Source organism: Saccopteryx leptura, chromosome 3 (genome assembly GCF_036850995.1).
Source record: "Saccopteryx leptura isolate mSacLep1 chromosome 3, mSacLep1_pri_phased_curated, whole genome shotgun sequence".
Lineage (NCBI taxonomy): Eukaryota > Metazoa > Chordata > Mammalia > Chiroptera > Emballonuridae > Saccopteryx > Saccopteryx leptura.
Window position 1 is genome coordinate 140,808,948 of NC_089505.1, and position 22,888 is coordinate 140,831,835.

The following is a 22,888-nucleotide window of genomic DNA, read 5'->3' on the forward strand; positions in this document are numbered from 1 at the left end:
CTGTCTGTCCCTATCTATCCCTCTCTCTGACTCTCTCTCTGTCTCTGTAAAAAAAAAAAAAAAGAATAAATAGGGGCAATAAAAATATTACTTTTTTGATGTGGGACAATATCTTTCTTCTACACATGTCTTTCTTTTCTCAGTAACCTTAACCCCTTCTGCAGTTAAACATTTTGCTGCAGCTTAATATCTTCTTACATGGAGTAAGTATAATATTGCATAAGTAAAAGTTATCAGGGTTACCAAATTTTCAGTTGTACTGACCAGAACAATAGCATACATTAAAAATTACTCTTAAGGAAAGCCCATTTCCCTATTCAAAAATGGTAGAAAAAGTATCTGTGCACTTTATTTAGAATAAATCTGTGTTATACTAAAATGTTTTTCAGATCTTTTGTCTGCTGTTTTAAAAGAAGTTTTCTTCTATAGGCTATGATGATGTCAGGCATCGCTAAAGACAGAACTGCTCATACATTGAAGAAAAGGGGAAGTGTGTCTTCCCTAAGTAGTCATGAATTCCAACGGAGGGTACTTCATGGGCGCATCAAAGAGTGAGTAACTGAATGTCTAATAACTTCAGTTCAATTATTGAATAAACATTTCCTTTGGTAACTAAAAAGAAAGATAATGTACAAGGTTCAGGTCATCTTTTAGAGCCATATTTTTAAAAAGAAAGAGAAAGAAAGTAAAAAGACATAAGTGATATTGTTAGGTCTAGGTTCAGGGCTTCTTTAGATCCAGAGCCCCTTTAAAACTCGAATTCCCCTCACCCAACCTCCCACTAGGGCAGCTTCTTCAGCAAGCATCTCCCTTGCCCAACCTCCCCCTCCTGCTAAGCAACTTCCCCCCATCCTGGGAAGGTTCTGAGAAATATCCTTGGGACAAGGCCATCATGAGGGACCTGAGGGTTGAGAAAGGGAGACAGTCTGTAATCAAGGCCACAAACCAGGATATGCTATCTGGGCATGTCCAAGTGCAGGCAACCCCATGATCGTAAATGCCTACAGTAACCCGTATATCTAATGCTCTCTCCAGCAGCTCAGGGATGACACCCTTTGCTGGTCTCCACCTGCTTGCATCCAGGTGCTTATAAAATAAACTTTCCTTTTGGAACACACTCATGTTTTTGGTTCTGCTTCTGGTTTCTGCCTTTCAGATATGTTGTTCCCAGGAGCACCTTTAACTATTTCAAAGCCTACCCAAAAAAGTCATCTACTCAAAGGAAACACCATATGCAGTGTAGAGTGGCTACTTCTTATGTATCTCCTGAATTTTGATCTTCAATATCATATAAGTACATAGTTTTTTGGGGTTTTTTAAATTTTTTTTATTTTATTTATTCATTTTTAGAGAGGAGAGAGACAGAGAGAGAGAGAGAGAGAGAGAGAGGAGAGAAACAGAGAGAGAGAAGGGGGAGGAGCTGGAAGCATCAACTCCCATATGTGCCTTGACCAGGCAAGCCCAGGCATAGTTTTTATTTATTGCATTTTTGCAGTCAGTATGTATCTATACATATTCAGTGCACTTAGCATTATTTTATACAAATTTTGTAATGTATTTTCATAGCCATTGTTGGTGTCCTTTTAAATGGCTACATAATATTTTGTCAGTTTATGAGTCTGGCTTAGCTAAGCTTTCCCCAATTATTGGTCATTTCAAGTTTGTTTCCATTGTTTTTCTTTTTGACTGTATAATGTCTCTGTTTGTTTTTCTTCCCAGAAGTAGAATTAGTGGGTCAAAATGTAATAAATACTTTTTTGGTTCTTGGTGCATATTACATTTGGTCTCCTAAAGAGATAAATCAATTTTTAATATTTTCATGGGATTTCTATTAAACTGCCATTGGGAAGACAAAATAAATTATTCAGTGCAGAGGTTAATCTTATATAACAGACTTTCTGTCTTAACAGTCTCCACAGGATCGAAGGATGTAGTGTATTAAACCCCGTGGCTGGGAAACAGGAGCTAGTGAGTCCTGTAGAACTGACACCGCACGAACTGGAATAGATTAGCATTAGAATTCTGAAACCGAATCTTCCTACTCTCAGAATGTATTAATGCACTTATTTAAAATTCCACTTTCCAACCCTGGATGTTTATGGATTACAAGTACAGTCTCTTTTTTACAGATAAGAATTATAAAGGAGTAGCAATCCTAAACATGTTAGAAGTAAAGCTGGGAGAATAATAAAGCTCTGTAACGTTTGTTTCTGACCCTAGCCATTTGGGCTGCTATTTCCAACATTTAAGTAGAGTTCATAAGAGTCCTTTTAAAATTCATTTTAAAATAATTGTTAGCTTAAATTAAATTTGTTTCAAGAAAATATTTATTATAATAATCTGACATAAATTATATTCCCATGAATAATCAAAAGCAACTTCTCTCATTCAGGTAATTTTCATTTACTTCTTCCTTTTCAAAGCAAATTTAAAAGCCTAAAGAATCAGAACATGGCCGAATTTGAAGCATTAGAGATTTATCTTTTTACTAATGAAATATAAACACAAACTAAAAGCAACACAAATACGAAAATAGTTTTATCAACACATTAGGATAGATGTCTCACTAATAAATACATTTAAGCGATAATTATTTTGATATTATTTCAAAGTAGAAATTTGAACTCTCAAAGAAAATTTTCACAATTGATCCTCTATTTTCACTTTTTCTTTTTCTTTTTTTAATTTATTTATTTTAGAGGAGAAGGGAGAGAGAGTCAGGAACACCAATTTGTTCCTGTTTGTCCCCTGGCTGGGACCAAACCGGCCACCTCTGTGCTCCTGAATGAAGCTCTAAACAACCAAGCTATCTGGCCAAGGCTACTTTTTATTAAATAGCAAATGAACAACTTCCACATACCCTTGCAATGCAGAGACCAGTTGGAAGGCTGCCTCAGCAATTCTAAGTCCTGCTTACTTTTCATGGTCCCATCACTATCTTAGTGATGACTACACGGCTGACTCTCCTTCATGAAATCTGTCGTCAGCTAATAGAAAAATTCTGAAAGCTTAGACGCTAAAAAATGCAGCCATTGTTTTGAAATTGCAGTATTTTATGGAAAAGTATATATCTTTCTTTCATTTTAAAGTTACTTTCAGGCCTGACCTGTGGTGGTGCAGTGAATAAAGAGTTGACCTGGAATGCTTAGGTCACCGGTTCAAAACCCTGGGCTTGCCTGGTCAAAGCACATATAGGATTTGATGTTTTCAGCATTTCTCTTTCTCTCTCTCTCTCTCTCTTGCTTTTTCTCCCTCTCTAAAATGAATAAAGTCTTAAAAATATTTTTTAAAGAGATTAAAATAAATAAGGCTATTTCTGAACAATTTTTTATAGATCTATATATTTCAGTAGTATAAAGTACATCCTGAAGTATACTGTGGACCTAATACACTATCTTTTTAAATCTCCTCACCATTAATTCTGCTAGGTGGACATCATTTTTTCCACATTATTGTGGAATAATTGCAGCTTACTAGTCAAGTGACAATTTAATGACTAAAATACAATTCTAAACCATGAGTAAGGCATATAGCAGCAGTGTTCAACCTTTTTCATCTCATGACACACATCAACTAAGTACTAATATCCTGCAGCACACCAAAAAATATGTTATTTTTTGCCAACATGACAAATAAATGAAATAATTTTGATTCATTCACACCAGACAGCTATTTCTTTTTATAATGATGCCACTGTGGATGACAACAGCAGCGAACATTACTTGTGTTTATTATTTGCCGATCATTATATTTAGATTGTATATTCATTCACTCTAATTCTCATAACCACCTGGTGTGGTAAATGTTACTTTCTCCATTTTATAGATGTGGACACTGAGCCTTAGAAAGATTTAGTAACTTATACAAGAAATGGTAGGGCCACAGTTTGAACCCAGGCAGCTTGGCACCAAATCTTTTGCATTTTACTACATATCTAACAGGAGCTAATGTTTGCAAAAGAGTCTAATAACTATCTTATTCCCAGTTGGATGCTTAATATTTTCTCAACTTCTAAAAAACAAAAAACAGATATTTATAGCATCAACATCTGCAGGCTTTCCAACCTCATGTCTTCTTTTTTAATTGAATTTATCGGGGTGATATTGGTTTGCAAAACCATACAGGATTAAAGTGTACAACTCAATAAAACATCAGGTGTACACTGCATTGTGCACCCATCACACCAAGCAAACTCTCTTCCCATCCTCATTTTCTCCCCTTTCATCTACTTCTATACACCTCCCATTCCTCTTCCCTCTAGCTATCACCACACTATTGTCTGTGTCTATGTGTTATAGCTATATCTATATATATCTATATCTATACCTATCTATCTATATATAATATATGTATCTATATCAGTGGTCCCCAACCCCCTGGTCCGCGGACCAGTACTGGTCCATGGGCCATTTGGTACTGGTCCACAGAGAAAGAATAAATAACTTACATTATTTCCGTTTTATTTATATTGAAGTCTGAACAATGTTTTATTTTTAGAAAATGACCCTATTCCCTCTGTTACATCTGTGTAAGGCTCAGTCTTGACGGCTGTCTTGGTCACATGATACATTTATCTGTCCCACCCTAAAGGCCGGTCTGTGAAAATATTTTCTGACATTAAACCGGTCCATGGCCCAAAAAAGGTTGGGGACCACTGATCTATATCTATATCTATATATATTTTTCGTTAATCTCTTCACTTTTACCTCTTTGTTAAAAAATCCATTGTGGCCTGACCTGTGGTGGCGCAGTGGATAAAGCGTCGACCTGGAAATGCTGAGGTCGCTGGTTCGAAACCCTGGGCTTGCCTGGTCAAGGCACATATGGGAGTTGATGCTTCCAGCTCCTCCCCCTGTCTTTCTCTCCTTTCTCTCTCTCTCTCTCTCCTCTCTAAAATGAATAAATAAAATAAAATTGTTAAAAAAAAAAGATAGATTAAAAAAAAAATCCATTGTGCATCTGTTTAAAAATTATAATAAAAGAACACTTTCATTTAAGTTAAAAAAAAAAAACCACTTTAGATAGATTGTGCTTCTTTTTGATGTTCTCCATGGCATTATAGAGGTGACTGTGTCACTGACACTCTCAGCCTCACCTCTCTGGTGATTGCCAGGGGTGATCCAACATTGAAACTTGCATTCATCCAGGAGCTGCATTAGAAGTTTGATCAGCTGCCTTTGACCTTAACCTTACCTTTTCTTAGATGAATATTACTCAATGGACTTTGGAAGTTCTAATATTCTATCAGTACACTAAAAATTGTTCTCTTTTGTCAATTGCCTTTCCTAGATTGTCTTCAATCACATCGGAGGTATACTTTTTCACAGGTCTCATGGTTCATCCTTGGTCCTTTAGAAGCATTTTTCTTCTTAAAAAATGTATTTTTCAAGGACACATATGTCATTTTTCTCTCCTCTTTCATTTTTGAAACTATATCTTGATTTTTGTTTACATTATAACTTTTCTTTCACTAGTAAGATGGGGCCAATAATACAAAGAAAATACCTTAAACTACATAAAATCCAGCCAACTTGATAAAATTAAATGGCCATTGTAGGGAAAACAGCTGTGTTAGGCTTGCTCACTTGCACTTTGCATGATTAGTGCATGAGCCTGTGGCAGAACCATGTGTGCGTCATCCAGGTAAGGCTATGGGGGCTTGGGCGGATGGCAGGTCGCCTGCCGGCCATTGTGAGGGGCCATTTTGCTGTTTGTCCACCTGCTGCTGTGAGAAGCACTTTTCCCCTGCCTGTTTGCTCATCCACCATTGTGAGAATCTGTTAAATGGGAATGGCCCAACACTTTTCGACTCTGCTGTTCCTCTACCATCTGCTCGAATTTAATATGAACCTGCCTGGCCTCGACCACCAGCACTACAGCCATAAAACAAAATTACCTTGCCAAGCAACTTACACCTTCTCCTGATGTAGTAAGAGTAGGTATGCTTTTGCTTTTAAGCAGAACATACATAAAATTATTCATAGATGCCTTGAGGTGGAAATTTCCAAGTAAGTGCATTGCAATGTATATTTTATCTTGTTTTCTATGTCATGTTTCTCAGGCACAGGGACTCGAATTTTTCTTTGTGTTACCGGTAATTCCTTTTTTGCCTGCCACATTCTGGGCAAGAAATTTTTTTGAAAAAAAAAATGAAGAGACAACAGCAAAAATGTGCAAATGTATATACCCTGGAGCCTTCTCTTTCTCTGTGCACTCTGAAATATCTCCACTGGGAGGCAGCAGCACATGACTTTAATAATGAATTTAAGGTTAAAGTCATGCTTAAATAATAACATTCAAAATATGGTAGTTCCAAGTATTTCAAGATAACAAAGAAATAGATGATATTCTGACTTTCTTAATCTACTAAAGTAATGGCTCCAAGGCCTCCTGTGCATTCAAATATTATCTCTTACTGCAGTTCCAAAATATTGAAATAACACAGTAGTGAAATGTTTGGGAATGAATTCTCAGTGATAATAACATGGTATCTGTGGCTGGTGAGATTTAATTGAAATAATTGCTTCTATCTCTAACAGTCAAAACAACAAGACATGCCTTGTATTTGTGCTGTGTAATTCAGGGAATGGTCAGCAAGCGAATTTGTAAGATGTTTTCAGGAAAATTGAATTTCATGGAAGAATAAATATATTCCAGCTCCCTAGCCATTTATTTATTTATTTATTTATTTATTTATTTAGCTTTTCTGTGCAATCTCTGTGTAATCAGAGACAGCTGTTGGGTTAGTTAGCATGGGATGTTTCCAATCAATCAAGTATGATATAGATAATAAATATTAATATTTATTTATTTAGCTTTTCTGTGCCCCTTCTCTGTGTAATCAGATATTTACTTATTTAGCTATTCTGTGCCCCTTCTCTGTGTAATCAGAGACAGCTGTTGGGTTAGTCAGCATGGGATGTTTCCAATCAATCAAGTATGATAAAGAAGGGTTTCTTTTGCTATTGTGGACCAATTTTATGCAGATATTTCTGCACCCAGATTACTTTCAAGTCTGTCCTCACAATAGTACATGTGATTCCAAGCATCAACTGAATTTGCACTGGGTTCAAAATTATTGCTCTTCTCTCTAGAATAATGTTAACTAATTTGTTCTGTGTTTTCACCAATTTATACCATTTACCATTTTACTGCGTTGACTTAACAGGACCATTCTTTCTAAAACTTTACAGCTCACTATGTGTACATTTTTCAAATTGAAAATTTTTTGTTCATTAATGCCAAGAAGCTGATGACAAACAGATCATAAGAACACTTTTCATAAGAATTTAAAGATTAAAATCAACTATCGCATTCCCTTTACAATGAGATCATGACTCTAGAAAAGTTAGTGTTATAAACTAGGGAAAGTCTGGTCATAGACAATGAACTTTACTCATTCACAATGCTGTGACATCTACTCAATAAACTTACTGTACTGTGTATACAGAACTGGTAATTAAAATAAGTTTTCCCTTCGAGCATCCCACATTTTTATTTTTAAAATTTTTCAAGGGCTTGAGTAAAGCTGTTTAGCAATAAAAAATGTATGTTTTTCTAAGTCAGTTTTATAAATTGATATTGGTAATCTCCAATTTTCAAATATAGGATCTCTTTTATTTCTAAAAATTTCCTGAATTCATGTCCTGGTCTAATGTTGATTGCCCAGATTGCAAGGATTTTTAATATTTTGTCTTTTTTTCAAGGAATAACTATCTTATTTTTTTAATTTATTTCTGTTCACTTTATTCTTTTTCTCCCTTTTTCAACCCATCTCATTCAAGTGTTAGAACTATCATGTTTCAGTTCCAAAAAAATACCAGGTATTTTAAGAAGTATGATTTTCCTATAATTTTCCATGAAGTGATGATAGTCTTGGTTCATACATGGTCAGCCATCCAAGGTATAGGAATTGACAGGGTAACCAAATATTTTCCTTCTGCATGATCAGGGATGCCAGGTTTCTAGCAAAATATCTGAAATCTCCCTCTCCAAAGCCCTGTCTTCTCCACAAAACGAACTCAAAGTTGTGTGCTCCAATATTTGCAGCATTCATGTCCAAGAAACAAACTCTGTATCAGTTAGAATTTGAATCAGTTATACCTAGTGCTTCTTATAATAATAATTGTAAAAACAAACAAAGAAACAACAGTGACTTGAAATATACTCTTCTCCTACATAAGAAGTATGGAGGAAAGCAGTTCAGGGACCAAGTCATCTGTTTTTCTGATCTGTATTCCATAAGATCATCTCAAGACCCAACACAGGTGCTGAGCTCTTGCCATCATATCCATATTCAGTCATCACGGAGCGCATGAATAGGCTCCTCTTGGTTGAATTAGTTCTTTTAAGAAAGTTCTTTCAGAATTTCCACCCCAAACTTCCACAGACATCACAAGCCACATGGCCACAATAACACCAAAGAAGCCCAAGAATTTGTTTTCGATTTAGAGAGAAACATTTCCACCAACTTCAGGTTGTGTTACCAAGGAAGAAAGAAAGAACGTTGGAAAGCACATGGCAGTCCCTGACACAATGATCATTACGATTTTCTTTATAATAGAGGAATAATGGAAATATTAAATGGCCTAAAGAACAAGGAGTTAAATAAAATGCAGTATGTTTATATATTACTCTTTTGTGTTTAAAATATTGATGTAGATTACTATTTATTAGTGTAGAAAGTTATTCATGATATGCTCGGAGTGGGAAAATAACAATTCTGTACCTGTAATGTGATCTCATATATCTGAAAAGATTTTTTAAATGTTAACAGTGGTTAATTTTACTTTGTTTTTTATACTTTTCTATATGTTTTGAACTTTTTACAATAACCATACATATGATTACTGTAGACATAAAAAGACATTGAGTGAAATTATCTTCAGTAAGTCAGAAAGTCACTGCAAAACTTTCTATTTGCACATAATCATCAGCCAGTTGGGTTTTTAAGCTGCCCTACGACACTCATTTTATGCTGAAAATATTATAAACTGCGCTGAATATCAATTTTTAAGTAACATGGCAATAGAAACGCAATAGTGATGACTGTAAAAATCCTTATTTGCTTTTTTTCTTAGAATTCTAACTTCTACTAATTTGAGTTTTGTACCAACTTCACTTCTCTTTCTACAAGTTTTTAGTATGGTATTCAGTAAAAAAAAAAAAAAAATCGAGTTTTTTTAATACCTTCTCATGTTTGTGCAAGTTTTAATTGCAGTTACTGACTTTTTCAGAGTCATTACCCCTACTTTTATTCTGTCCTATGTGAGACTTTGTCAGTGAGAAATAAAAAAGATATTTGAAATAACTCTGCTTTTCCTGTATGTATGAAAGTAAACCTTTTGTGTTGTTCCTTGTATCTCTGAAATGGGTAGAACAATAACTCTTTTACTTACTTAAGAGTATTGTGAAGGTAAGATTATTATAGAAAATATTTTTCAAAGTTGAAAGTAGCATTTCGAATATTGGGACAGGCAGTCTTATCTTAGAATCAAGGGGTTTATGCAGTGTTGGGTTTTCTAAACAGAAGCTATTCTTTTTGGTACTGCCCACAACACCTGCAGTCAATGGAGCCAAACAGGTTGGTTGCTGCTTCAAAGAGCAGCAAAAAATTGAGTACAGCAGGTGTTACAAGAATAAAGACTAAATCACTAGTACAGAAATGCATCATGAAAAAGCAGCCATAAGCTTTTGTTTCACCTTCTTGGGCTGGGTGAGTAAACCTTAATTTATTGTGTAAATTCTATTGTATTAAAAGAGATTATCCATGATTTTTTAAAAGTATCGCTCTGCAAAAGCTCACCAATTTCCAATGGCTGAGAACTAAATGGTTTAAACTCCTCACAGAAGAAAAAGAAATTCCAAAAGATCAAGAACAAATATCTTTCTCATTTAATTAAAGCAAAAGCAAAGCCTGCTTATAAAAGTGGCCGCTCTGAAAACACACACACACACACACACTATTATATCATTTCCTTTGAAATGACATCTGGCTTAACCTCCATTTTCACAGGTGTAGAGTATTGGGGGTAGAGCATTCTGAGAGAGCCATTACTGACAATTGGATTTCCTCTGGATTAAGTTGAATTAAGTAGTACCTGAGGGACATTAGGGGCTCCTCCTGAATTTGGTCTCCTGTTCCGCACCTGGATAAGCTTATATTGCCTTGGTAACTAAGCCTAAACCCTTTCTTAATGTTGAAAAGGGTGATTGGTGCTTATTGATTTATGATCATTTGGGGGAATTGTGGTTTCTCTCATCATGTAGAGGAGTTTCTCATTTTTCTTTTTTTGACTAAAGGGATTTGTGAGGTATCTATAATGTGCACTCTAATAACTCCCAATGTATATACGGAGTTGTTTCCCAACATTTTAAGCTTTCTCACATATTCCCCAATCCCTTTTGTGAGCTTTGTTCGCTGTGAGCAGAGCTTTGCATCTGTGTAAAGATGCAATCGACAATGGCTTTTGAAACATGCATTGTGTTCCCCCGCAGACCAACCGACCACGAACTCTTACTAATCAGATGCCCGGCACTGCCCTGGGCTTCAGACACTAAATTGAGACCTGCACCAAGTAACTTCTTACGCCTTAATGTTTCCATTTCTCAATTGTTTTAAATATGTTATTAGGATATTTACATGGGAGTTGCTTGAATTTTTTTAGAGAAAAATTTGCCTTTGTAACATTTTATAACAAAAAACACTGTGTTTTGTTATTGTCATAATAACTATTGAAATTTGTTTCCTCCCTTACTTTTAGCCGTATGAGTACTGTGTCTTATATGGATGAACCTAGCCAGCGTGACCTTGTCTCCTGCCTTACAGTTCAGATGGAAAACACGTACCAGCTGGGTGTGTTATTTTATCATTTGCTTCTATTTTAAACATCTGACTTTGTGAACAATATTTACTTAATCAATATCTGATAAACTGGCATTATCTTCAATGCTCATACAATAATAGGGATCTTAATTAATTGAGATATTTGATGCTGCTTTTATTTTTTTATTTTTTACATGTCTTCACCCCACATTTGATTGCTGACAAAGAGTTTGCTACAACTGCAGCTCTGTGGTGCCCAGGCGGCGGTGCATGTGCTGGGGCAGGGTCTCTCCCGGGGGAGCGGCCTGGCTCCATGTGGACAGAGGATACCTGGGCAAGTCATGAGGACAAGCTTTTCCCAAGGAAGAATCTCAGGGGACACCCCACACCCCAAGGGGCTGAGGCTAACAGGCCTTTCAGCCCTCAGCAATTCACAGTTGATTGACGCTACGTGCGTCCTGATCAGCTTCTCCCGCTCCCAAAGAGGCTGGGCTGGGTAAAGGAGAGGAATGGGGGGTGGGGTCATCCTAAAGTAATCTGGAGATTTGAAGGGGTCACGCATGGAGACAGGTCAAGATTGATCCCTTTATCCCATCTTTGAGTCTGCCTGTGCTCGTGCAGAACCACTGACCTGCCCTTCTGGATGGCAGCCATGAAAGTGCTTTGAGGTCATCAGAGTGCAAAGTGCAGCTGGCAGTGCCCCATGACCAAGGGCCGGGGAGGGGCAGCGTGGGCCTGAGGCCTGCACTTGGTCTCAGAAAGCTGGTGTGCCAGATGTTGATAGCCATGTCTCAGGCGGCAGCAGCACAGCCATCTGCTGCTTCCTTTTCCGTCTGTCATCCTTATCCTGAGACAGTTCCTCTCAGGAAGGTCCCAAGTCTCTGACACTTCACACTTACAGAAGAGGAAACTGAGTGCCAGCCAGTCACAGGCAGCACTGGGCCTGCAGTTGGGGCTCAGCAGTCTGGGAAAGACTGGTGGCCAGCAGCAAAATGGCACATGCTTGGGGACTGAGAACCCTATCACTTAAACACCTTCCTTGGTCCTTGGCTGAGGCTGAGTTAAGTGCTGGACCTATGTTGCAACACCTCGGAAGGGTGTGGTGTATTCTCCCAGGGAGACTTTCCGATGTCAGGCATCCCGCCCTCCCAGACTCTGTCTGAAGAGTTCCTAGATCTAAAAGGGGTTCAATGACCAGGCAGGGCCAGGCAAGGGGTAGTGGGCCCCCCTTTACCTAAAGGTGGCCTACTTGCTGCCTTGCCCTGCACTGGTCTTTAGACACTTGACACATGATGCTGCTTTAATTTCTTCCTCTGCAAAGTGGGACCACCTCCCATTACCTACTTTTCTTCATCAGTGTTTCCTAAACACCAAGCAATTCACTGGGCACCACTGATGTGTACTGTGTATTACTGAATTCAGTTGATTGAGAATTTGGGGGATCAGCTTGTGCAGTTATTTTACACATACTTGACATAAAGTATATATATATATATAAAATATGAAATAAAAAAGATATGCATTAAAGTTTTATCCAACAAAACCAACCAATGCTGTTGATAGGTAGAGAAAAAAGCCTTCAAGGCAAAGGTAAATGATTTCTGGTCCCCTGTTGACAGAGATGTTTATCCCTTCACACTGAGGTTTTAGATTTTTGAAAACAAAGATTTTGCACCTGCCTCTGAACTCCCCTTGGAGTTCAAAGTGAAGATTTGTTCCCATTCATGTTCCCTCATAGACCTACTTGTTTTCTCTAAATGTGAACCTGCTCACTATTATCTGAATCCATATATAATTACTGCTGTATAGAAATTCCACAGAGACTTAACAATGACCAAGGGAAGACTCTATGGGCCAGAGTGGTTCCATCTGTGCCAGTTAACCTCGATAAAATTATAGACCATCAGCACATCCCATTAGGCCTTGTAGCCAATTTTCTACAGTAATCCCCCAAACTACATGGATTACAAGGTTCCATAATTAGCCAATCTACTGCTATTTTCATAGTGCTGTGGTAGACAACTAATATTTCTGCCATCCAATACACTTTTATACTTCTTCTGGTAACCTAATGCAGTTTTCTGGGGCAAAGCCATTGTTACCACTTAGGGTCCATAACATTCTGCCAAAGCTGACACTAGCCTCAGAAATGTAACAGGGACATTCTTGGATGATATAGAACCCTTTGATTGGTCAGGCCTTGATATTCAATTCAGAAAATGTTGTTTGAGCTTTTGAAGAAGCAGATCAGGCGCTGAAACCTGAAAGGATGTAGCCCAGGGGTAGTCAACCTTTTTATACCTACCGCCCACTTTTGTATCTCTGTTAGTAGTAAAATTTTCTAACCACCCACCGGTTCCACAGTAATGGTGCTTTATAAAGTAGGGAAGTAACTTTACTTTATAACATTTATTTTTTGTTTGTTTGTTTGTTTTTTTCATTTTTCTGAAGCTGGAAACAGGGAGAGACAGTCAGACAGACTCCCGCATGCGCCCGATCGGGATCCACCCGGCACGCCCACCATGGGGCGATGCTCTGCCCACCAGGGGGCGATGCTCTGCCCATCCTGGGCGTCGCCATGTTGCGACCAGAGCCACTCTAGCACCTGGGGCAGCGGCCAAGGAGCCATCCCCAGCGCCCGGGCCATCTTTGCTCCAATGGAGCCTCGGCTGCGGGAGGGGAAGAGAGAGACAGAGAGGAAAGCGCGGCGGAGGGGTGGAGAAGCAAATGGGTGCTTCTCCTGTGTGCCCTGGCCGGGAATCGAACCCGGGTCCTCCGCACACTAGGCCGACGCTCTACCGCTGAGCCAACCGGCCAGGGCCTTTGTAAAATTTATAAAGCAGAGTTACAGCAAGTTAAAGCATATAATAATAATTACTTACCAAGTACTTTATGTCGGATTTTCGCTAAGTTTGGCAGAATAAATCTTTATAAAACAACTTACTATAGTTAAATCTATCTTTTTATTTATACTTTGATTGCTCTGCTACCACCCACCATGAGAGCTGGAATGCCCACTAGTGGGCGGTAGGGACCAGGTTGACTACCACTGATGTAAGGGTTATAGCAGCTTTTGCTATCTTGCCCTCACATGGAACCTAAGACCAAGAGAGAACTAAATCCTAATGTCACCATTCTAGTCCTAAATCCAAAGTATTCTGACTTTTTAGTTAGGCAAGCTAAGTTTGGGTTAGGTTTTCACCCACCTATAACTTAAAGATCTTAGCCAATTGGGGCCTAGGACTTAGGGATCTGTATACTGAAAGAGTTGGAATCAGATTTCAACAAGTTAAGGGACTTGAAATATGAAGCCCTGTGTTTCTTCTTTATAGGATATATTTTATAACTCATTTCCTCAAATAAACAAGCTAAATCATCCTACCAGTTTTAGAAGTACTGGATGTTGAACTACGTTAGAAAAGTAATTTCCCAAATAACTTAGTGTGTATACATGTATTTCCAAATACCTTAGTGTGTATATATGTATAAATATTTATATATATATTATATATAATATTTTATATATTTCTTATGAAATATGTGACATTCTTTTTTAAAGTTTTAACTTATTGATTTGAGAGAGAGAGAGAAAGAGATTTAAAGAGAGAGCAGGGAGACAGAGAGAGTGAGAAACACTGATATGTTGTTCCACTTATTTATGCATTTAGTTGTTGATTTTTGAATGTATCCTGACCAAGGATCAAACCCACAACCTTGGCACATCAGGACAAGGCTCTAACCAACTGAGCTATCCACCCAGGGTGAATTATTCTTTTAATTAAAATCTTTTATACTCAATCCATTTTTTAAGCATTCAACTAGCCATCTTATTAAAATAAAAAATGTATTTCTACTTCTACCTATTTCTGGATTTATTTTGCTCCTGAAAGGTACTCTGTGGGCCTTTGGTAAGGATGTTCTCATATCTACAAAATGCAATATTTGCGAGAATAGTGTGTGGGGGGGAGGGGGGATCAATTAATTACTAACATTATAGTGTTTAATTTTCACATTCTATCCAATAATATTTGTATCATCTGAACATATCTTAGGCCCTGGCTGGTTGGCTCAGGGTTAGAGCATCAACCTGGCATGTGGATGTCCCAGGTTAGATTCCTGGTCAGGGCACACAGGAGAAGTGACCATCTGCTTCTCCACCTCTCCCTCTCCCCCTTCTCTCTCTCTTTCTCTCTCTCTCTCTTCCCCTCCCACAGCCATGGCTAGATTGGTTCAAGTGAGTTTGCCCCAAGTGCTGAGGATGGCTTCCTGGAGCCTCCCTTAGGATGCTAAAAATAGCTCTGTTGACAAGTAATGGATGGCCCCAGATGGGCACAGCATTGCCCCCTAGAGGGCTTGCGGGGTGGAGCTCCATTGGGGCACATGCAGGAATCTGGCTTTCTGTCTCACCTCCTCTCACTTAAAAAAATTAGAATTAAAACTTAAAAAAATGTTTAGCATGTTTGTCCTCCTGTTATCTGAGTAATTACAGCCACCAAAAATGAGAGAAAACAAGAATGTAAATTAATGAAAGAAAAAAGAAAATGAAAAAATGAAAGTATATTTTTTATAATATAATACCATTTACATTTGCTCATTAATTAATTACTGAAACATGCATATAGAAAACAATACACGCTATAATATCCAATGTATCTGAATTCAAATTCTAAATCATGAATAAATAAATAATGTTCAAGCAAGGTATTTAGCATCCTTGAATCTCAATTTCTTCACCTGTAAATAGGGATTATACTCTACACATCATAGGGATACTGTGAGAATTAAGTGAAATAATGTATTTAAATTGCTTCTCCATTTATTATGTTACTGCTTCTCAAAATGACTCTAAAACTTCACCTTGGATTGCTGCGAAGGAAAACCTTCTATGATATCCAATATAATCCTATTATAAAATGAGTTCTCCACAAGTCTCTTTTTTTGGAGCAGTGAGTAAAGAGGTTCTTCATTCTTGAAAAACATTGACTGTGAGCACCAAGTCAAACGAGTTACAGGTGGCCATATTTGTGGCCGTGTTGTGACAGACTGCCTGAGAATGAAACCAACATAACAGAAAGTAGAATTTTAAGATGGAGAGAGACAGAGAGGCATCATTTGGGCTCAACTTCTATGAGGTGATCCGGCCCTGTCATCAGCCGCTTACTCGGACAGAGTCTGTGAGTCTCTCAGTGCTCACTTCACCCCACCCGTGGAGGCCTCCCTCCTTTCTCTCCTCCCTCCCGCCCTCCCTCCCTCCTTACAGCAAGAGCCCTCCCTCCCTATCTCCTCCCTCAGAATGCAGTAGCAACAACAATGATAATACCTATCTAATGAGTGGGTTTCTTCTGTGCAGCAGGCACTGTTCTAAGCACTTTAAATAGTTCAATTCATTTCATCTTAACAGTATCTGGTTGTTCTTATTATCTCAATTTGGGGAAGCTGAGAACACAGATATATTAAATAACCAAATTTTTTATCTATTCTCTCTTAAATCTATTTTTATGGACGTTTTTCTTTTTTTAATCCATCTGATCTTCTCAGGTCCTTGATTTTTTATTTCTAGAAAAAATTTTTCTCATAAACAAAATAATTCTCTCAAGAAAAAGAAAAGGAAGAAGAAAAGAAAAAAAACCTTTGGCGTGCACAACAGTTGACTCTGAAAGTAGCTTTAGGAGCTTATTTTGGAAATCAAAGCTAAAGTTTTTCTCTCTTTGCCTCTCAGGCTCCCTGCCTGCGAGTCAGTGCACAACTCTGGCTGTATTGGGGAAAAGTCCACAAAGAAGTGAGAAAAGTTCATTACTGTTTTGCAAAATATTTTCAGTATAGAATCTGGTTAATGAAATTGAAAAAAAAAGTACTAAGCAAAGTGCATAAAGGCAAAGGTACAACTGGACAACAGGAGCTACTGCAAACAGGGACGTGGTGCGCCTAGGATTCTCTTCCCAGCATTTTACTGTGTGAACTCCTCTCACTGCGTCACATGGCCTCCGGCAGTTCCTAACCTCACCCGTCATAACCTCTCATAACCTCGCCACAGAGAGAGCCTGACCTCCCCAGTCATCCGATCCCAGTTCCAGATTGAAATAAAAATTCCACAAAAGGACACCACGGGTCTGGCTTGAGCAAGTGCCATATCTGAACCAATCAATCATGGACACAGTCTCATAAGAGGCAATGGTAGATCCTAAAGAGCCACGTGGTTAGCGTAGGAAGACCACTTCCTGGAAAGGGAGTTGCTGCTCCCAGATGACAGGGAGGTGTACTAGAGGCAGACATCTGCACTGAAGGATTTACTATTTTCTGAAGGAAAAAATGCATATGGTCACCATAGCACGTGGCTAAATTAAGTTTCAGGTGAGTGGTGTAGGTCAAGTAAGGTATATGTGATTTAAGTGCTTGGTAGGACGGAGTGAAAAAGAGAGAGGCATCAGTCGAAAGGACATAATCTATTTAATTTAGTCCACACTGGTAGTATCACTTTAAAATTTATTAAATAAAAAAGGGAAATCATCCTCAAATTTAGTCTTATTTCACTAGAAGAGTTGAATAGAAATCAAAAAGACCCACAGAACTTGACACCAAGGCCTGTAGGCACAGGCGCGCTTGCCTAAGGGGGCCAGTGCCCTCCCTCTGACCCCATGAAGCAAGAAAAGGGAGGACCAACCTTTTACAGGTTTATAACTGCTTATCTCTGTCATTTAGAACAGAGATTCCTGCTGACTAACTATTGGGTTTAAATACCACACTCATTGATTGTATCAGGTATCTTTGTTTAGCATGTCCAGATTCATTCCCCGCACGAATATAAATTTAATTGAATAATTTCTATTAATCATCAAAATAAAAACACTGTTTATTGAGCCTCAGGAGGCTGACCCAACTCAACCATAAGCATGGGCTATCACCTGGTTAAGTTCAGCCAGTGGGAAACTTCAGTAGAAAGTCACAGGGTGAAAGAACTGTGAGCTGGGTATTTATGTCCAACTGTTTACATCCATCAACAGAAGGTCATAAACTGCTTTCAGGGGAGCCTGCTTCATGTGCCTCTTCTAGGATCTAGTAAGAGTTCCTATCTCATATCCCTCAAGGGTCCGATGATGGTTAACACTCTCACTTTCACTAGTTGAATGGTAGTTTTGATGTAGGACTAGTTCATGATGTCCTACATCCTTCCTGTTCAGGCCTCTCTTAGGAATCTCATTATGAAGTCCTCCCAGAATGGTCTAAACTTGAATGTGTCGAATATTCCCTTAGGCACTGACTGATACAGTCGCTAAAAATAAACACTTAATCCTGGTTGGATAGCTCAGTTTGGTTAGAGCAGGAGTCCCCAAACTTTTTACACAGGGGGCCAGTTCACTGTCCCTCAGACCATTGGAGGGCCGGACTATAAAAAAAAAAACTATGAACAAATCCCTATGCACACTGCACATATCTTATTTTAAAGTAAAAAAAAAAACGGGAACAAATATAACATTTAAAATAAAGAACAAGTAAATTTAAATCAACAAACTGACCAGTATTTCAATGGGAACTATGCTCCTCTCACTGACCACCAATGAAAGAGGTGCCCCTTCCGGAAGTGCGGTGGGGGCTGGATAAATGGCCTCAGGGGGCAGCATGTGGCCTGCGGGCCGTAGTTTGGGGACCCCTGGGTTAGAGTGTCATCCCAATTGCCAAGGTTGTGGCTTTGATCCCCAGTCAGTGTGCACATACAGAAATCAACCAATGAATGCATGGATGGGTGGAATAGCAAATCAATGTTTTTCTCTCTCTCACTCTCCTTCTCTCTCTCTGGAATCAATCAATACATAAAACTTTTAGAAAATAAACACAAAAGATAGTGATGACCGTTAAAATATAATTGGATATAATTCTTGATCTCATTCTTTCGTCCATACCAGTTCAGCAAATAATGATTGAGCCTCTCTACTCCAGGCCCAAGGCATATGTGCATGTCGTACACTAATAGAAAGATGATGAGGTTAATATTCCCAGGAGGTACAGGTAAGATGCTTGGTGTGCAGGATTAAAAAGACTGTTCTGAAGCTTCTTATCTGAACATGGACTAAATGTAGTTAAAAATATGAGCTTTTGAGTCAGATAAACCCAGCTCTGCCACTGTGTGATTCTGGGCAAGTTCCACCATGCATTTAAACCTGTTTTTCCATCTGTGAAATGGAGATAACAGTAAGCTTCACGCAGAGATTTATAAGGTTATATAAGGTTATAAATACAAAATTCTTATCATAGTGCCTGACTTGTAGAAAATACTCAATATAAGTAGCCTAGATCTGTACCATGATTATTATTTATATATGTTTGATTCTGTTTTATTTCAGAAATCATATATTAAATATTTCTAATGTCTTTAGCCTTGTATTAGACTCTGAAGAGGATAAAATGTGACCTAGCTTATTATATACTTCACCAGAGAGGAAGGCAGGCATGCCTTACCACAAGGAGCTGAGATAGCTGGCCCTGAAACATGACTGTTTCTCAGATGAACAAAATAGGAAAGCATGTTCCATTTAAAAAGAAGTGGCCTGACCTGTAGTGGCGCAGTGGATAAAGCGTCGACCTGGAATGCTGAGGTCGCTGGTTAGAAACCCTGGGCTTGCCCGGTCAAGGCACGAATGGAAGTTGATGCTTCCTGTTCCTCCTCCCCTCCTCTTTCTCTCTCTTCTCTAAAATGAATAAATAAAGCCTTTAAAAAAAAGAAGAAGAGCAAGAGCAAATGTACAAGCATCCATTACAAGACAGATGAAGTCCATGAGAGAGAGAGCAGCATCCATGTAGAAAGCTGTGATGGTGGGAGAAGAGGCTTTAGGTTGGGTGGGAACTGAACGTTAGAGCTTTCTGAGGGAAAGATTGCAGTAAGATCTGAAATTTCGAGCAATCTGTCCATTGCAGAGCAGTGGACAGATTGAACTGGGAGAAAGGTTTTGAGACTTGGAAGTAAGTCATTAATAGTGGGAACTGGGAAGGAGAATACTTTTCAGTGTCAAAGCTTGATGGCTGAACACACTCCAGGTGGTCTGGTAAATGGATGAGTCCATTGTCTGATCCTCTGCCAGAGAACCTGACTGGAAGCCTAAGTAAGACTACTTTTTTCCCTAAATAGAGGCCACACAGAAGATTAAATGTCCTCCATGTTTCAGTACTCTTATGTAGCCTATGAGGTGGGCAGGTATGATATGAAATGACGTCTTAGAAAGAAATTTTGTCTGTATTTTCAGGCCCTACCAAACATTTTCCTGTGATTACTGTCAATCGTATTCTGAAAGATGTGTTAACTAGCTATCTACAAGAAGAACAATATGAACCAGAGCTCTGTAAACAGCTGACTAAAACGATTGCTGAGGTAATGTGTGATTTGCCTAAAGTGTTAAGTATAACTAGAATATTTGCTGAAAGCACAACCCCCTCCTTTTTGAAGAAGGCAATTAATTTGCAGTAGCAGTAAAAATGCTTATTTATATTTTATTTTATTAAAATATTTATTAGGTCATATTACATGTGTGTGTAAAAGCCTTTGTCTAAAATAATCATTATGTACATCATTTGCATGTATTTTGTTTTAAAAATGTATAAAACTGCCCATTTATTTTTTTGATTGTTGTAAAAAATAAAGTATTGTAATGATCATTTCTCTTCCCCAAGACAGCTTTAATGATCATCAAAAACAGACATTGTGGCCTTTAAACACTTTTTTTTTTTAGAGAGAGAGAGAGAGACAGAGAGAGACAGACAGGGGGACAGACAGACAGGAAGGGAAAGAAATAAGAAGCATCAACTCATTGTTGTGGCACTCTGGTTGTTCATTGATTGCTTTCTCATATGTGCTTTGACTGGGGGGCTTCAGCCGAGCTATTGACCCCTTGTCCAAGCCAGTAACTTTGGGTTCAAAGTGACCATGAAGCCATATCTATGATCCCACATGCAAGCCGGTGACCCTGCACTCAAGCTGGTGAGCCCGCATTCAAACAAATGAGCTCGCACTCAAGCTGGTGACCTCAGGATTTCAAATCTGGGTCCTCAGCATCCTAGGTCGACACTTTATCCATTGCACCACTGCCTGGTCAGGCTTTAAATACATTTCTATTTTTATCAACTAAAGTACTGGGATTAGGTTTTCTCTACTTGCCTTTTTATAACAAATTCTTTAATAAACATGTATGATTAGTCATGTCACAGGAGACTCTAGATGTATGGTCTATCAATTAGACATAAACAAGATGGTGTAATTCTAATGTCAACATTCTTTGAAGGGAAGCCATTTAAACATAGATTTTCAAAGAAGTTAATAAGTCTATTCTGTTTTCATGTTTATAGTTTTTTCATGTGCCTTATAAAATGCAAATTTTTGCTGGTGCTATTATTTTAGTCCTAATGGTCCTATCTCATGAGGAGAGAGCTTGAAGCAAATCATAGTTGTGGCTATACAACAATTACTGACGATATCTACATAGATTGTGCTGTTTTATTAAATTAAATACACTTTATTTAAGACAAAGATCAATACTCTCAAGTTTCAATGTGACTGAGAACCTTCTTTTTTTTCCTTTTAAATTCTAGGTTATTAAAGGCCAAGTCAAGGATTTGATGATTCCACGGTTTAAGCTAATTGTGATTGTTCACATTGGACCACTGAATGGTCAATGTATACTTATTGGAAGCAGATGCCTCTGGAATACAAAAAGTGATAACTTTTCATCTTATGTTTTTAGAAATTCTTCACTCTTTGCTCTTGCAAATGTCTATGCAGTTTACTTTGAGTGATTCAAAATAAATCTAGTATTACTTTTTAAAATCAAGAAATAGGGTGTATCTATGTACACAAAAGTTTTACTGACTAAATGTTTGAGAAGAAAACATTAATATTTTATTTATTTATTTATTTATTTATTTATTTATTTATTTATTGTATTTTTCTGAAGCTGGAAACGGGGAGAGACAGACTCCCGCATGCACCCGACTAGGATCCACCCGGCACGCCCACCAGCCGGGGGGGGGGGGGGGGGGGGGGGGGGGGGGCTCTGCCCACCAGGGGGCAATGCTCTGCCCCTCCGGGGCGTCGCTCTGCCGTGACCAGAGCCACTCTAGCGCCTGGGGCAGAGGCCAAGGAGCCATCCCCAGCGCCCGGGCCATCCTTGCTCCAATGGAGCCTTGGCTGCGGGAGGGGAAGAGAGAGACAGAGAGGAAGGAGGGGGGGTGGAGAAGCAAATAGGCGCCTCTCCTATGTGCCCTGGCCGGGAATCGAACCCCGGTCCCCCGCACGCCAGGCCGACGCTCTACCACTGAGCCAACCAGCCAGGGCCAACGTTAATACTTTAAACAACTGGACGTTTTGCATTTTTTTGTACTCATAAAGGTTAGGGGAGGGGAGGGTGACACAAGAAAGAATCTTGTTTATCTCAAGAAAGAATTAAGATTTACTTCTATTGGATTTTTTTTCATAGACATAGGTTCTTGTTAAATATTACTTTTGATACTAATTATTTTAATTAATTTTCAATTAAAGAGTTAGAATTTCCTGCATTGGTTTTTAATGAAGAGAAGTTTTAAAAATATCAATATATATGATTTTAAATATTTTTAAATATATATTTAATAATATATATTTAAATGTGTAAATATATATTTAAAAATATAATGAAGATAAGTTTTAAAACATATATATATAAATATATATACTGACCAATAAATGACAGTAGAACATTTGACATGGAATACACAAATGATAAATGTTAATATGTTTCAGTGCTGCATATAAGAGAAAAATGGCTTTCATTTTCTACTTAATAAATTGAGCCACACTCATTAACTGCAATTATTGTTACGTGTACCTGACAGTTGAAACTGCTGAAGTAGAAATAATGATTTCATAACAATTATCGTACTCCCACGAGGCTGCTCGCTAAAACTAGAAGCTCTTGTGGGTTGCCTGCACTTTACAAAATTGTGGGAGAACTGAATGTTGACTCTTCAATAATGGAAACTATAAAGTGAACAAAGCCTTTTTAGGGTACTGAAGTAATCGTGATATTAAACATACATGATGCT

The 22,888-nt window shown here is 38.3% G+C and overlaps 1 protein-coding gene across 1 annotated transcript; it reads left to right on the forward strand.

Moving 5' to 3' along the window:
* The first annotated feature begins 432 nt into the window (after positions 1-432).
* Positions 433-21,604, forward strand: DYNLT5 (dynein light chain Tctex-type family member 5). Its single transcript, XM_066372193.1, has 4 exons — positions 433-551; positions 10,764-10,855; positions 20,062-20,186; positions 21,401-21,604. Exons 1-4 carry the CDS (start codon positions 433-435, stop codon positions 21,602-21,604), a joined length of 540 nt encoding a protein of 179 aa, XP_066228290.1.
* The last annotated feature ends 1,284 nt before the right edge of the window (positions 21,605-22,888 follow it).